Genomic DNA, 17,314 nt, shown 5'->3' on the forward strand with positions numbered 1-17,314 from the left:
AAACTTTGGGCTCAATTTGGCGCTTGCGGCGCGATGGGTATTTCTAGGGCTTAGCGGTCGTCGTATATTTTCATTTTACTCCCTTTATCTCTTCAAAAATACGAATACGGCCTTCCAAATTAGATTTCTTCGCCCGCAGCTCTGAGAATCCGACCTGATCAGAATACAAGATTAAAATCGAGCCCCAATAGCGGTCGATTTATCAGATTAAAATCGTGCATTAAAATCGAGCTCTGAGTTGCGCCTAGGAATGCAACGAGGCAGAAATATCAGGTGGAGTGCGCATGCTCTTCATTTTGTATGCGTATCGAAAAAAAAACACTTTTCTATCTACTTTCTTCATTTTAAAAATGTATAACATCATTTACTTTTTCGCATAATATTTAACCATTTATTTTATTAGAAATATATATATATATATATAATTTATTTTTTGACTTGTTTTATCATTAAATAAAATATAATCCTAACTTATACTTTTACATATTTATACTAAACTTTTGAATAAGATGAATGGTCAAATGTTGTAAAAATATTAACAATTTCATATATTTTGAAAAGGATGGAGTATTTTGCAAAAAGAAAAAAATAGTAGAAAAGAATGGATGGAAAGCTAGAGGAATAAGTTCACTGGAGGTCCCTCAACTTAACAGCGATATTTCTTAAAGTCCCTTAACCACAAAACCAGAAATATGTACCCCTAAACTCACACAAACCGTGCATTCAAGGTCCTAGGGCAATATATATGGGTGGTTTCGTTGATGTGGCATCCTAGTCAGAAAAAAAAAATTAAAAAGTACGTGGGGCACACATGTCAGCCACCCTCTCCTCTTTTCTTCTCCTTCTCTTCTCTCTTCTCTATTCTCTTCTTCAGTGAGGGAGGCCGGCGGCTGGCGGGCAGAGCGGCGGCGAGCGAGTGCAGCGGCCAGAGCGGCACCGGGCTACAGGCGAAGCGGAGGTGGGCGAGCGCGGTGGGTGGAACGGCCAGGGAGTCGGGAGAGGCAAAGCGAGACCGGAGACGGGACGCGAGACCGGAGGAGGGAGAGAGAGAGGAGGACGACTGGTGCTGGTGCCGACGTCATTGCTCGGTGGCGCGACGACAATCCTGGCCAGGTCGAGGTGCGGGTAGCAGTGGAGCACGGCGTATCACACACCTCACGTCCTCCCTGCCGCGCTTGTACACCTCCTGCGCCTTCTCTGCTAGCGCGCCACTGCCTTTGTCTTGGCGAGCTCGAGCTCGGCCTTCACGCTCCATAGCTCCTCCCGCAACGCGTCCGCCTCCGCGCCAGCATCGCGCTCTCGCGCCCTCATGTAGTAGGTTGAGGCGATCACGTCCACCTCCACCCCGCTGTCGTGCTTGCCCGTCGCTGCTCTGCCGCTGCCCTCTACCTGCTTCGCCTTCCGCTCGCTTCTGACGAAGGGGAGGAGTAAGACGAGGACGGGGTTGCTCTGCCCACCGCCACATGTGGGTGGCGGCAAATGTAGGAGCTGGCAGGGGGCACGACGGCGAACCCGGCGCCGCTCCGCCCCCCGCGCTCGCTTAGAGTCCACCATCTCCGACTACCGCCACATCGACGACATCAAAAATCGCGCACGGCGGCTGCACCGTTGTCACGCTCTTCCTCTCGCCCGCCGCCACCCACCGCCGCTCCGCCCACCACCGCCTATCATCGCTCCGCCCGTAGCCCGGCGCCGCTCCACGCACTGCGCTCGCTCGCCGTTGCCCATCGCCGCTCCGCCCGCCGCCGCGCTCGGCCACCGCTGCCCATCGCCGCTCCACCCTCCGCCACTCTGCTGCCGTGCGGGCCTGCCGCCCGCCCATTACAGTTCTGTCACGCCCTGAAGTTCCCCTTTTTAGCTTTAAAATTTGTTAAATAAATCGCCTAAAGAAATTGTTGAATTAACCTAGAGTTGAATCCTTAATTAATAAATGCAAATAATAATCAGAATCGGCATGTGGAATTTTTCTTGGATTCTACATGTCAAAATATGCTAACAGGATTTTTAGTGGAATTTTCAGAGCCTTGGAAATAATTTTAACCAATTAAAATGAGCAAAGGACAATATTAAATCCCTGGGAAAATCCTTTTTCCTTTTTATCTTTTCTTTTCCCTCCTTTTTCCTTTCTATCTTGTCTTTTCCCTCCTTTTTCCTTTTCTTGGGCCGCCGGCCCATTTCTTCCCGCGCCGGCCCGCTCCTCCCTCCCACTCCCGAAGTTCACCCGGCCTCCCTCTCCCTCTCGGGCGCTGACAGGTGGGGCCACCTGTCAGCCCTTTCCCTAACCTCCGACCGCCCACGCCCGCGCCAACCGCCGCCGAAATCACCGCCCACGCCGCCGCGTATCCCGCTGCTCCCGCGCCCACTCCGCGCCCGCGCCCATGTCACCGCCACGCCGCCCACGCCCTCGCCTTCCCGCCCGCGCCATGAGCCCACAAGGGGTGGATTCAAATTTTGAATCCCCTTCTACTCTCTCTCTCCACCTCGCACGTCGCCGGCGAAATCGGGAGCACCCCGGCCACGTCTGTCTCTCCCGAGCCCCAATAAAGCTTCCCCGCACTCCCCTCCACCTTTTTCCTCTTTCCGCCGCTCTCTCCCGTGCCCTCCATCACTCCCGCGCCGCTACACCCATCGCCGCCGCCCTCCTGCCGCGCTCCGGCCGCCGCTAGCCGTCGCGCCGAGCCTCACCGTTGACGCCGCCGCGTTCACCATCCCATGAGCCGTCGCGTCCGCCATCCGTCCGGCCAAATCCACCGTTGGGGCCCGCTTCTCCCCGCGCGTTGGTGAGTACCACCATCGCCGCCGCCTTCGGCCATGGTTTCCGCCCGCCGTAGACCACCCCTCTCCCTTTAATCCTTCCCATTTTGTTCCCTAGGAGGTCCCGGAGATCGTCCGCCTGTTGCCGTCGTCCTCCCGTCGCTCGTCGTCGTCGTTCGCCGTCGTCTCCACTCGCGCCGGCCAACCTCGGTGAGAAACTCCCCCTCCTCCCTCTTTCCCTCTCTCCCGTGTGCGCCGCCGTCCTCCGCGCGCGCACCGTCATCTTCGGCCGCCGCCGCCGCTTTTCGCGCCGTCTGCCGTCGCCGTCTGCGCCGCTGGTTGCCATCGCCAGTGACCGCGCGTGCCGCCGTCGCTCGCCATGCTTGGCCTGCCGGCTTTGAAGCCGAGCCGAGCCACCAGCCACACCCCTCCTGTCTTGTGCCACTGCCAGTGGGGCCCACGTGCCGGCGCCCCTCCCTCTCCCTCTCTTGAGCCGCTGACCCATGGGGCCCACGTGCCGGCGCCCCCTCTATCTCTCTTGAGCCGCTGACAAGCGGGGCCCACCTGTCGGCGCAGCCGCCCCCCCTTGGATGACGCCAGCCCTGGGATTTATTGCGCAATAAATAATTAAGGACTTTTTCTTTATTAGTAAAAACACAGTTTATCTTCTAAAATTCATAAGTAAATCATCCGAGCTCCGTTTAAGTCTATTCAAGTCTCAGTAAATTCATAAAAACCCCTAGAATCCATTAAAAATGGTTTTGTTTCCTGTTTCAGTAGTCTTATAGCATGCTTTGCTTGTGTGCTTTGTTTGTCGCGTAGATTTCGGCCGTTTCGTCGATCCGCGGTTTCTTGAAGAAGTTGTTGTGGTCTCATTAGTGCGAGAGCAAGGCAAGTCATGCTTTACATTTGATCATATTGTACCCAATTTACAAACACCCTGCATTTCTATCAAATGTTGCACTCTTTTACAATGTCATGTGGGATGGGTCCTATTACTCAGCCATACATTGTTTACCTTATGCCATTGATAACTTGGGTATCAAAATGATTAGATGTTGGTTTAGGAAATGCTTAGCCATGTTTAGTTCTACTAGTACACAAAAAGGGAATCTCATTAAAGCATAGACTTTGATGATTGGCAATAGCTTTGGATTAGTGCCACCGTAATGGTGTTGGCTTATTAAAATACACTACACGGTGGGCTGTGGGTGCATGGTTTTGCTAGTTGTGCCCATGGCGATTAAGGACCGGTTCACGGGAAACCCTGGAAGAATTTACCGTGCTTACCACAAGCCAGCGTGGGCAACGGCTGGGCTTGTAGTGTAGCTTTTCTCTAGCCGACGTACCCGGGCGAGGGTGGGCGTGATGGAGTTGGGTCGGCCGAGGTGTCCGGTTGATCGGCTTTCGGATTCATTGCGGCACGAAAGGGGGGCTGCCCGTTGCCTGCTGGGGACGGGGGCGAACCCTAAGGTATGGTGCGATCGGTTAGAGGGGGTTATGCGAAGGGTCCTGTCACGGCCTCTTTCCGGTATGTCGTGGTGGCATGTCGGCGCACGGGAACGTGTCGTGAGGCTGTGTCTTGTGGGTACAGTTGTACACCTCTGATCAGAGTAAAACTATTCGAATAGCCGTGCCCGCGGTTATGGGCGGTCGACCAGATTCACCGTGATTAGTCTCACCCCTAGTTTAGCTTAATGAACTGGTGTAGTTCAAGTGGTTGGTTGGGCCTGTTGCAACGTGGTGTAGCGTTGGACAGTGACTGGTTAATATTGCTTAATTACTGCAACTGTTTTTACTGTTTTCAACTACTGGTTTTAAATGCCTGTTTTATGCAAATGAACCCCGTAGCCTCCTGTGGTTATATCCTGCATCATACCTCCTCTTCCGGTATGACTTGCTGAGTACAGTAGGTAGTACTCAGTCTTGCTCTCTTTTCTCCCACACCAGAGTTGAAGTTCTTCTCAGTTGGAGCCGTCTCAGAGAGGTTGGTTCCGTCGCTGCCGTCAAGGATTACCTGTGGAATGGAGTCGCCCCGCTGCTGAAGTCAAGCCTCCCAGTTTAGCTCGCTTTTATCTTTTCCGCTGCATTTGTAATCTTTTATATTTTTGTAAGACGTGGATCTGTATGTCAACAATTGTCGTTTGTATACCCTGGCTGGTCCTGGACAGGGGTTTAATACACATTCAGCTTAGAAATTCTGGTTCGTGAATTTCTGGGCGTGACACGTTCCGCCTGCCGGCCGCCGGCCTCCCTCACTGAAGAGGAAGAGAAGAGAGAAAAGAGAAGAGAAGGAGAAGAAAAGAGGAGAGGGTGGCTGACATGTGGGCCTACACACTTTTTTTTATTTTTTTTTACTGACTAGGATGCCACGTCAGCGAAACCACCCATATATACTGCATAGGACCTTGAGTAATTGGTTTGTGTGAGTTTATGAGTACACATTTCTGGTTTTGTGGTTAAGGGATCTTAAAAAAAAATCTCGCTGTTAAGTCTTGAACCTCCGATGAACTTATTCCAAAGCTAGAGGAGAGGAGCAGGCGGCCCAAAAAGAGACACGAACTTGGCAAATCTCAAAAGTCCGGCCCAAGCGTACTGGCATATCACACCGACCACCGGCGCGGCACGGCGCGGCGGGGGCGGAAGGGCGGGAAAAAGCGCGCCTCGCCGCTCACCTGACCGGAAAAGGCGGCGGCGGTCCGAGGGCCCCCGACCCCAGGGCAGGGGCCACTGCGCTGCTCGCGCGCTTCAAGGTGCGGCCCCGAGCAACCGCCGACGGCGAATCGGCTTCTCCGGGAGCTTGCCTGCCTCGCCGGCCTCCCCGTCTCCCCGACGACCTCGCTAGCTACGACCGCAGCTTCGGCGACCTCCTCCGCCGCCCTTCCCGACGTCCTCCGGCCGGCGCCCTCCCGCGCAACACCACTGGATCGACGTCGTCCTCCGGCCGTCGCCCTCGCCGGCATCCCCTGACCCCTGCAGGCTGCAGTAGAGATCGGTGGTGTGTACTAGACGTCATTCGCTCGCTGTCCTCGTTCAGATCGACTGCGAGGTGGAGAAGCCCTGGTGCCGTCATCCTCAAGAACGGAGAACCACCACAGTACACCGGTCATCGTCCCCAGCCGTCGCCACCGGCCCACCGCCGCCGCCAACTCCAGTAATTCTTTGTGTCCACTGTCTACTACTCCCTACTTTCATATTTCATATTATAAGTCGTTTAACTTTTTTACTAGTCAAGTTCTATCAAATTTATAGAAAAATATATTAGTATTTTTAACACAAAACAAACATATTAGTAATATATATTCAATGTGGAGTATCTGTCGCGTCACGAGTGGCCCGTTGGAAAGCCGGCTGGCAGCAAGGACGGTGGCGGCGGGGCTTCTTCCTCCCCAAGCGGCGCTGCGGAGGGGGCATCCCGGCGTCCATGGTTGGAGGTAGTCGATTGCGGGCCACCCGGCCGGAACCGGCGAAGGCACGCCGATAGCCATCTAGCCGCCGTGAGGAGTCAGGAGAGGCCACGAGGACAGTGGACGACATCGAGGAGGTCGCGGGCGACAGATGGCCGACGGCGGCGTGGACAGTGACAGCTCTTTGGCAGCGGTGGTGGAGGACGCCCGGATCTTGCCGCAAGTGGCACGAAAGCGACGATGTCAGTGTTTGAAGCGGGAGGCCGGCGTCGGTGGCTGGATGGCAATGTCACTACAGTGGGTAGCGACGAGAAGGCCGTGGGCGATGGCGGTCACTGATGGCCGCCGGCGGACGACAGGCTAGCAGGGATAGAGTCAGTGGTCGCCGGTGGATGGGAGGCTGGCACGAAGGAGCTGGTGGTCGTCGGTGGACGGGAGGCCCGCGCGGTGGACACGGGCAGCAACACGAGGGTGGTGCGGTTGGTGTCAGTGGTGAGCTTGCCTTGGTCCGAGCACGGCACGACTTGGCGGTGTGGCGGTGAGGCTAACGCAGTGGGAGGACGGAGGCGACAGCGAGGTGACAAGGCGGCCCGTTGTGAACACGAGCAAGGTGGGTGTTGAAGGCTGCGGCGAGCTCCTCTCCAGGCATCAATCCTTTCGCGACGATGGCTTGCCGCAACAAGATAGCCATGTTGGATGGACTAGTGCGGCGGAGAGGGGATCCATTCTTCTTTCTCACCCTCTCCCTCTCCAACCCACCCACGTAGATGGATTTGGAGCGCTCCGGAGGTCGAGATCCTGCTTTGATGGTTGGCCAGCGGCGAGGCGTCAGCGCGGTAGCTACGCGTTGAAGGGGATTAGCTGGTGGTTATTGCTGAATCTGACATGCACTCAATGACGTGGGAGAGTATGAAACTACGGGTGAAAGCCTAGTGTTCGGGCTGGCAACTGTGACGCTTGCGGGCGCCTCTTTCCTCCTGGGGCGTTGTTGCATTTTTCTCTATTCTCCCAATGGTTTCTTCAAGTGAAAACCACGTTCTTGTTCTCTAGGAGGGGCGGCGGCGGTGCTCTTGGCGTCATTTCCTCCTTGGAGGCGTCATTTAGAAGAACCATTCCGGGTGTTGAGTGCATGTTTTTGTTTTTCAGCAGCAGGATCAGACGTAGACACGTGGTGTGACTGTCTTTTTCTTTTTCCGACTATAGTCTGCCAGGACTATAGACTTGTATTTTTTTTCTGCTATATCAATAGAAACATCGCACCATCTTTGCGGGTTGTTTCAGAAAAAAATATATTCAATGTTAGATTTTATGAAACTAGTTTAGTATTTTAGATGTTGCTAAATTTGTCTATAAATTTGACCAAACTTGATTAAAAAAAATCAAACGACTTATAATATGAAACGGAGGGGGGTAATTCCTTGTGGTGATAGAAATTCTTTGTTTGAAGGGGCTAATGATCTTAAGTGCTGTTGCTTGTACATATAAACATATAATTTCCAATTAAGATGCTATCCTAAAGTAATTTATTTCTTGTTGCAGGGAAGCATTGCATCATCTGCATCAAGTTCATCTCTCACGGCTCTTTTTGACCCATCTTCTGATTCGCCGCTTCCCTCGCCCCCAGGTTCACCTCCACGTGATGTTTCGACTACTCCAAGCTTCGTACTTTCCACACAGTACAGGTGATATATATTATTGTTTGCTTATTTAGGTGCTTATGATCTTTTTTGTTAGGCATATATGTAGCTGGTATTAGACAGAATATTGAGGCTTTAGGTCTGGACTTCAGCAGCAATAGAGAGGTTTTTGGGCTGCAATTATTTATAGTTGAAAGAGAAACATATATAACATTTTTTTATTCTACCGAACTTTCATGTGACAGCGGTGACTATCGGGCAGATTGGCACCAACGTGATGTACAAGTTCAAGGATTAGACAAGAGTTGGATGGATCCCACCCCTACACCGTCCATTTTTGGTGTGGATGATCTGTGTACAATTTTTGCTGCTAACCTTGATTGCCAGATGGTTAAATCCCGGTCTAGAGTGCCTCCTCGTGAAGAGCTTCGTAGAATCAGTGATGAGCGGGACTACAATAGTCTTCGTATTGCATTGAAGGCATACATCACTCGAAGCAGTGAAAAGGTATATAAATGTGCATGAATTGTTAACTTATGCTTTGATTTAAAACGACTTCTGACATGTTGTGTCCTATGTATCAGACTCCAGAACTACGGGTTGTTAGTGTACTTGAGCGGAACCTTATCGTGGAGCATGGTCAAGGATTTCTGCACTTCAATTTCTTGGTGCAACCGGTTGATTTAGAATCTTCAACACTCAAGATGTTCTTTGCAGAAGTTCACCCGGACTGCAAAGGAGACGAAGATGTGTATGTTTGCTGCCCTTTGCATGTCCACGACAATGGTATATCTTTTGCTTATCTTGCTTCTGTTTCGTGCGTACTGTTTTGAGAATTGGAGTTTTAGTACCCAGACATAGATCTTTATTCACAAGTTTATAGTTAGATCCTTTAGCATCTTCTAAACTATACTTCATCCGTCCTAAACTGTAATACATCCTTATTTTAAAAAAGTCAACATTTACAACTTTTAACTAGCTAGTAATTAAATTTCCAATATGTGTTTAGTTTCAGGCATATGACATCATTAAATTTGTATTTGAAAGTACTCAATTATTATGGGAGAAATTAATTATCAAAGTTCTACATTGGAGACCATATAAAAAAACTCGCACGCCTTATAATTTGGGATGGAGGGAGTATTTAACAATGTGCAATTTGCTATACAGACTGAAAATGTAACACATTGATTGGTGTGATTTCAGGCCACTGTTTCGGATGCAGTGTTCGAGCTAAGTTTCTTAGGCACCCCAGTAGTCATGTTTTTCTTGGTGGCCACAAAGATGTAGATTTCCCATTTACCGACTCATCCTCAAATGACCATTCCAATGGAACTGAAGATAGCCTTCGGGATGAAGAAAGTGAGAATTCAAAGATCGAAACAGATGATAAAGATTCAAACAGTGATACAGAAGAGGAGACAGAAAGCAAGGATGATTGATAGATAAAAGGTATGAAGATTGTAGGGATGAGGATAGGCCCTCTTTTCTTGGCATAGCAGTGCTACAAAACTGTAGGTTAGTTTCGCACTTGAAGGTATGCTTAATTACACTTGGGCAGTCAGTTAACTGTATTACATATCTTGTTGATTTGCTTTGCATTAGAAGGTATGCTTGACCGGTTGACTGTATTACATATTTGCTCAGTAATTCAGTAGCATCTTAATTAGCAGTCTGTCTCAGCCCACGATATCATCTTTTACATCACATATTTGACCAGAGTGCCAAGGAAATTTAAAAATAGTACATATGAGTGCAGTCACTGCTACAACTCATTTTGTGAATTGTGATGCCTGTCTTAGTTACATGATCATGGTATCTACATAAAAACTAATGACGCAGCCCCTGCTATATATATATATCTATTTTGTGTATATTTTGCAACATATGGACACAGAATTACATAAAATATGGTGAAACTTTTCCATATCTTCTGCAGACATCTCACATCTGCATGGTGCTCTTCTCAATATAATCAAGGCAGAGCTCCTGCCGTTCTATTCAAAAGATCTCTTCTAATGGTTTTTTTGACAGAATGTGATGCATTACAAAGAGTGTGCCACTGCTGATATATTCACTTGTTGCTCTAGCATTGACTCCCAAGGTCAAGAGTTCAAAGCGTTGGTCTTTGAGTTTATGCCCCATTGGTAGTTCGGATAGTTGGTTTCACCAGAAAATTGCCAAAACCTGATCCAAGCAATTACCCTCGGCCTAGCTCAGAGATTGCACATTGTTATTGATGGCGCGGACACATCTTCACCACTACTGTCAATCACCAATCATCCACTGCGATTTCAAGCCAAACAGCATTCTTCTTGCAGAAAACATGAGTGCACACATGGGGATTTTGGCGTATCAAAGATTATTTCTATCTGAACATACTAGCAGAAGTGCAGTAAATACATCCAGCTCCATCAGAATTAGAGGTTCCATCGGTTACTTTGCTCCAGCTGTCAGCCTGTCATCTATATACGCAAGCCCTGTTTTCTTCACACGTTATTTTGTGTTATTCCCTGTTTTCTTCACATGCTATTTTGTGTTATTCTTGCCTATAAATGAACGCATCATATCATACTGAAATAATTTCCCCTGCTATTGCAGAGCAATGGTCCGGAAAGGTTGTGCAGTCTCATCTACCTGTGACGTTTACAGTTTTGACATGCTCTTATGTACTTGCTTAATGATAAACATCTCAATTTTGTGTACTACAAACTGTGAGTATTTGTTTGGCTATCATCTTAGGAGTACATATATGCCAACGATTTTTGAGTTTCCCATACAATCTGATTATTTTCTAATTGCATACTCTCTAAATTCGCTCCCAAAATCAGTCTATTATTAATCTTTAAATCCATTGTATATGCTTTGCAATTTAGATTGCCCAATTCATGGTGTTATAGTTGATTGGCATCATTTGAAGGTTTTTGAGTAAATATTATTGTATTCACAAATACATTTACATAACTTATTGTGTTTTTACGTTATTTAAGACCCATTGCAACGCACGGGCAAAAGACTAGTTTATTTATAAATCGTTACTAAGGTTTTTGAAAGCGTATTCGACGCCCAACGCAATAACGCGGCTCCAACCATAACCACCTCAACAAAATTTACAAATTTAATATCAGGATCAGGGAGATAAAATAACAGGACATGAAAATCACACGCTTTCACGGGCCCAGTCCGGTTTTTTCGGTTCAACCGGTGGCCCGGTCCGGTATTTTCGTCCGGTTTTTTCCACTCACCAGTCACCACCCCATTTGTGGGCCCCACTGCCAGTGACTCTTCTGTCCACTGCACACGCCGTTTTGAAATTTCAAATAGCCCCATGTTCATTGTTTGCCGCACCACAGCGTAGTCTCGCCTCGCCTTCCGGAAGCTTCGAGAAGCAGAGCCGCCTCCTCGCCTCGCCTAGCCTCCCGGAAGCTTCTAGAAGCCCCCGCGCGGCCCGAGCCATGGAGAAGCAGAAGCCGGCAGGCCACGACGCCCGCCTCCTCCTCGCGCTGCGCTGCTCCAGGGCGTCGCTGCTCCTCTCCTCGCTCCGCCATCCCCGCGCGGCGCCGCCGCGGCGGGCGACGACACCACGGAGATCGAGCTCCACTGCCGCGGTAAACCCCCCCTCCTTCCGCTGCTCATCCTCCTCACCTACGTTCGCTTGTTCGTCCGCGTGATTTTAGCCCTCCTCGCGTCGCAGGGTGGTAGCGAGCTCCGGGACGCCGGCCTCCTCCGCGCGGAGCTCGCTGCGGCGCGGCGCGAGGCCACGATGCACGCGGCGAACTCCGGGGCGGAGGTTCTCCTCGTCCTCTCCCTGGTCCCCGTCCTCCTGCTCCTCCTCGGGTTCCTCGCGGCAGCGGCGGTGGCGGCGTAGTAGGGAGGGGGTTCGGAGCGCGGCGCCGGCTTGAGATCGACGGAATCGGAAGGGTTCGGAGCCAGCTTCACCGTTCTTGTGCTCCGTGAGTTTCTTCCTCTGTTGCGGGGCGACGCGTTGTTGTGCGGATGAGCAGGTCTAGCTCACGGCACGATTGTGTAGTGATATCGTACATATGGCATCGGATTTTGGTCGTCCCGTTTTAGCGTTTGCTAGGTGTTCGATGGAATGCCCATAGAAAGTGTAGCTTCGATTTCATTGCTTCTCGTTGACAGAGTAAAATAATGCAGAACCGAGAAGATGATGCTTTCATTTGTCTGACCTTTGATTTTTGTGAATTTCTCTAGAACATATTCTAAACTGTGAAAGCTTTACTTATTGCTCTCGATTAGACATGGATATTGCAACGGGAACCAATACCAATCATAGCTTCTTGTTTGTCCAGTCCAGTAGTGTACATTTTTGTAAGACATGGGTGTTGTGTCTTAAAAAGGTTCTCATATGCCTCTTACAAAGCTAAAATGCAGTGCTGAAAAATGTGTTAATGCTAGAATTGAATTGTTGATGATTTGGTAGTACTGAAAAATGACTGAATGCTTGATCAATTGAAGATATCTTTTCTCAAGTTGTCACTGGTATGCAGTCTGCAGGCTATCACCGGTAACTAGAGAAGTTAGCTGCTAATAGATTACTTTTACTGACTGTGGCTACATACGAATTGTGGAATTGCTCGCTTGTCCATGGCAAATCATAATAAACTGAACTCATTTGGTTCCGAGCACGGCACTGGCTTGAGATCGACAGAATCTGAAGGGTTCAGAGTTGCTTATCTTGTTCTGGTGTTCCGTGATTTTCTTCCTCTGTTTCGGTGACGTGTTGCTGTGCAGATTTGCAAGTTACATGGCCTCAGATTTTGGTCGTCTTTTAGCATTTGTTAAGTGTTCAATGAAATGCCCATATGTGTTCAGGGACCTATAGAAAGTATAGTTTTTGATTGCATTGCTTCTCGTTGACAGATGAAAACAATTCACAATGGAAGAGATGAGACGCATGTTGATTATCGGATGTAGTATTTCTGATTGGTGTGGCTTGAATGCTAGATTCAGCCTACCTTGCTTTCATTTGTCTCGTTGTCTGAACTTTGATTTTTGTGAATTTCTCTAGAACATATTGCCACGTTTTTGTGATTTTTTTTTTAAATTTTACATATTGCTTTCGAGTAGATTGTGGGTAGCAGTGTGAACCAATATCATGCATTGCTTCTTGTTTGTCCAGCCAGTCCAGTGACCAGTAGGGTAAGCAGGGTTGTGTTGTGTGATAACTAGTTTCTCTTATGCCTCTCACGATGGAAAGATCGTACTGCCTTTTGCAATGCTAGAGATGAATTGCTGACGATTTGGCAGTGCTGAAAAATGTTTGAATGCTTGATCGGTTGAACATTTGTGTATTGACTAAAACTGTTTGATGTCTGTATAATATCTGTTTGATGCTTGAATACTAACTTTTGTGAAGATATGTTATGCCCAATTCAGTAGCATGCCGTCTGCTGGTCTTCCCCGGTAGTAGCCAATATTGTTTTCGTCTAAAGTAATACCAGTAACTAGAGAAGTTAACTGCTGGAGTAATGGATTGCATTACTGTATTTGCTGAGTGCATCCATGTAAAGAGTCCTATAATCGATCACTTGTCATTTTGTCAAAGGCAAATTCTAGATTTACTTGTGATTAATGGTTAAATTTGAGTGCACGTGCAGCATCTTAAGAATAACTTGTTGACAGAAAAAAAATTCCTTCTGATTTCCCTAGGAAGAATTAATAGCGATTCAGACTTAATTAAGCACAACATCAGGTTGTAGCTTTGCTATTAATCCCAGAACGATCACAGCAGGGACTCTTTTTACCTTCAATACGATCTTTTGTACGAATACATTCCATGTATATCTGGGGTTGGCATACTTATGGATTTCTGCCGATAAAACGTGCCTCATTTTCCGTAAACAAATGCACTTCCCATGATCTATGCGAGGTCAGGTACCCTATAAATACCTGTGAACTACGATACTCAACGTAGACCAACGATCAAGTCTGACAATATATCGTTCCACAGACTTCTCTTTCATGTACATCTTCCCCAATCTTCTGCTGCTAAGTTTGCGGCAAAATGTCTGTGCTGTTCTTTCTGTTGGAGTTTAATCCACTTAATTAATTTGAGTCTTAGCCTAAACATGATCACCTCTGCTTAATGCAGAAATTGAATTTGATTCACTGACCTTGATGTGAAGCCATTGAAGTCTTTCTTCTTCTTTTCTGTTCGGCTCTCCTGTTCATGGAAACAAAACGAACAGAGAAACCTCACGAACCCCTTTCAGTGTTAAAAATCGATTGGGTAATTGATTTAGTGTTTAGGGTTAGAGAGAGGGCTCGACATGACCGCTGCCTCTTCTCCTCTTTATGATATATAGCGACACTGGTAAGGCTTGGGGGTTTGTCTCCAATTAAAATTCGAATCTATTTTGTACCGATCACACAAAACATATTTTATGTCTTATTTGGTTGATAAGAAAACCGGTGGGATTTTACTCTTATCCTAACTAACCGGCATTAGTCGATAAAATCAACTAACATTCTCCTCTTGATTTTGAGACTAACTAACGAGTTTACTAAATATAATAGCTTCCCAAGGCAATCTGTCACAACAACATTATGCGTTACTGAGACAATAAGACTTATTGTTCACTATAGTACCCAAATAAACTCAAGCTTAACTTAGTGGGTGTTGATTGAAAAATTAAGTCCCCCTCATCCAGGATCTTAATAAGGCTAATTTACACATGTACTGGCCAGAACATATCTTAATTAAACTTAATTTTATAAGCCTTTAAAGTATGGATCCATGAGCAAATGCTCAGCTTAGGGCCTATTTGGTTGGAGGGACTAAAACTTTAGTCGCTTCACTTTAGTCCCTAGTCCCAAACAGGAGGGACTAAAAAGACTTAAAGTGCATTAGTCCATTGGTCCCTAAGGGAGGAGCTTATTGGGACTAAAGTAGCTCCTTTCCACCCACTGCCCTCGCGCGTGCCAACCCTATCCATTTCCTCGCCTCTTCTCTTCCTCGCCTCGTCTCTCTCTTGCTCCTCTCGACCCCGCGTCGTCACCGCCGCCTCCCTGTGCAAGCCCCCGCAGTTGCTTCGCGCAAGCAAATCCTCTACCCTGCACTTGCCTCGCCGGTGTCGTGCAAGCCACCGCGAGTTGCGTAGCAGCAATGGTAGGGGAAGATCCTCACGATTTCTTCTCCCAATCATACAATGATGCTCCGGCGGCCCACATGAACGGCTCCGAGTACGATTTCTCGCAGGGGTCGTCAGGCCATGCTGGATCTAGCGTCGGCATCCATTTGGGGGGGGGGGGGGGAGGGGATCCAGGGGCCTGGATCTGAACTCTCAGGCCGACGCCTTCCCTGGTTTCGCCTCCTACCAGCAGATCCTTCAACCGGGTAGCCTTGGGTTACCTCCGATCCGGCCAGGCAGCAGATCCACCGTCGCAACATCGCGCCCTCCTTTCCGGGGGGGACACGGAAGAAGTTGTGGAGGGAGAGGAGGAGGACGAGGCCGCGCTAGGTCGTTGACCATTGGCGCGGGATCCGGCAGGGGGATGCGTGGATTTGTTCCCCTGGCTCAGTGTCCGGCAATGGAGGCGTCCGAGCTCGTGCGCCCTCCATGTCGCATGACGGGCCCCCCTTCTTCGAATTTGGAGTCTTTGGAGGAGGTGGGCGACTTGGTGCGTCATTGTTTCAAGGGACATCAGTGGCTGAGGATGACGCCAACGATGAAGACGAAGAGGACATCGGTCCCGATGGTCAGCGCACGGTAAACCCCGATGGCTCAAGATTGCTCTTCAATTTTCTTATTTGCACTTCATTGCCGTGAGCTCATCTTATTGAAACTGCTCTTCAACATTCTTATTTACAATGATTGAAATGCCATTAGTTGTTCATGTGGTTAATTTAGGGTTAAATCATGTTTTCTTTACTAGAATACTCTTGACAAGGCATGCTAGACAGAAGAAAAAACTTACACGTTGTGTGAAATAGCATGTGAGGAATTGAGGGATGGACATTGTCCAAATGGAGCATGGACAACTAGAGGGTACCAGAATTTGAAGGAGAAATATTTACAAAGGGCTAAACTAAAGCATTCAACCAAACAGATAAAGAATAGATAAATAATTTCACCAGATGCTTGGTGGAAAAAGAATCAAGGTATGTAGTTGTGTCAAAAATTGCCGTAGTTTACACGCTTTTGGGGATTTCTGTGATGTTGATTCAGTGTCAATACAGGAGAAGGGAGACGCCAGGAAATTTCGCAATGGCAACCCTGAGTACTTAGATTTTCTTATAGAGCTGTTCCAAGGTGTTGCAGTTGATGGATCCACAGCATATTTCCCTGGTTTTGATGAAGACGAAGAGGAAGGGGAAGAGGAAGCAGGGGAAACAAGAAGAGGGGAAACAACAACATGGGATGGTTTTGAGAACAGTCCCATGAGCACCAACAGCAGGAAGAGAGGGAGCAGCAGCTGTGATGTTTCCACAGCTTCAAGTCCTGGAAAAAAAAAAGCAAGAGCCCAGTGGTGAAGCTCATGAAGGGGTTGCTCAATTCTTTCTCCTCTGAGAATGATAAGTCAACTACCCTTATTACTGAACTTGTTAACAACAAGAAGTTAAAGGACTAGAAGAAAGAAGACATGATTGAATCATTGACGCATTGTCAAAAGTTGGCAGTTGAGTGTGGTGCAGCAGAAGATAGTGTGGAATACTTCTGTGCAACATAGCTATTTGCTCTCAAACACAAGAAAGTGATGTTTGAGAACATTAGCACTAATGAAGCAAGATTACTGTGGTTGAAGAGATGGTGTCATCAGAAGAATTTGTATTAGAGGAGGTCTTTATTAGTTAATCTTAGCTGTAGGTCTTTCTTAGCTGCATTTAGTTAATCTTAGCTGCATTAGAGGAGGTTTTTTTGTCGACCCCCGGTTTTGTACACTAGAAACCTCATGTGATTACAATACCATTCCCTAGATCAGTAGATGGTATACACATGACAACGTTGTATATTACAAGTTGACATCGTTATACAGGCTTTACAATACATCAATAATATAAGGGTTGCCCGAGAGGCACCCGAATAGACCAAGCATGGTCATCTACAAAGACCAAAAATCCTAAAAAGTAGATATGGTAGCGGAAGCAAAGCAGCGACGGTCCATCTTATTCAACAGGCAGCGACTGGTGAACCTAGGTCCCTACTCCACCGTCTTCGACATCTGTTCATCAGCATGGCACACGTACAGATCGCTCCGACTTCTCCTTCTAAAAGATTTAATTAAGCAAGGGTGAGTACCAACCGTACTCAGCAAGCCACCGCTACAGAATGCATATAGTGCTCACAGGAATTCAAGGATGCTTGGTTCGTTTGCATAAAGCTAGATTTCACAAATCATTTCACAAACCTATGACTTAGCAGTTTTAACTAAAAAAAACAACATTATTGTTGAAGTTGTTGTTAATTCGCAAGGGTTCATCCACCTTCCCCAAGCCTCGCTTGGTCCGGTTTACCCTCACAACCAGTTTTCCCACATTCTCCATCGCTACGA

The 17,314-nt window shown here is 48.0% G+C and overlaps 2 protein-coding genes and 1 pseudogene across 2 annotated transcripts; all 3 read left to right on the forward strand.

Moving 5' to 3' along the window:
* Positions 1 to 6,312: 6,312 nt before the first annotated feature.
* On the forward strand, positions 6,313 to 9,240 carry LOC127785838 (uncharacterized). Its single transcript, XM_052313213.1, has 5 exons — positions 6,313 to 6,384; positions 7,701 to 7,843; positions 8,044 to 8,305; positions 8,383 to 8,584; positions 9,005 to 9,240. Exons 1-5 carry the CDS (start codon positions 6,313 to 6,315, stop codon positions 9,238 to 9,240), a joined length of 915 nt encoding a protein of 304 aa, XP_052169173.1.
* Positions 9,241 to 11,141: 1,901 nt separating this feature from the next.
* LOC127753286 (uncharacterized) lies at positions 11,142 to 12,115 on the forward strand. The gene is made up of 2 exons (XM_052278765.1): positions 11,142 to 11,406; positions 11,493 to 12,115. Exons 1-2 carry the CDS (start codon positions 11,254 to 11,256, stop codon positions 11,664 to 11,666), a joined length of 327 nt encoding a protein of 108 aa, XP_052134725.1. The 5' UTR covers positions 11,142 to 11,253; the 3' UTR covers positions 11,667 to 12,115.
* A 3,266-nt stretch (positions 12,116 to 15,381) lies between these two features.
* On the forward strand, positions 15,382 to 16,597 carry LOC127785839 (uncharacterized; annotated as a pseudogene).
* Positions 16,598 to 17,314: the final 717 nt, after the last annotated feature.

Source organism: Oryza glaberrima, chromosome 10 (assembly GCF_000147395.1).
Source record: "Oryza glaberrima chromosome 10, OglaRS2, whole genome shotgun sequence".
Taxonomy (NCBI): domain Eukaryota; kingdom Viridiplantae; phylum Streptophyta; class Magnoliopsida; order Poales; family Poaceae; genus Oryza; species Oryza glaberrima.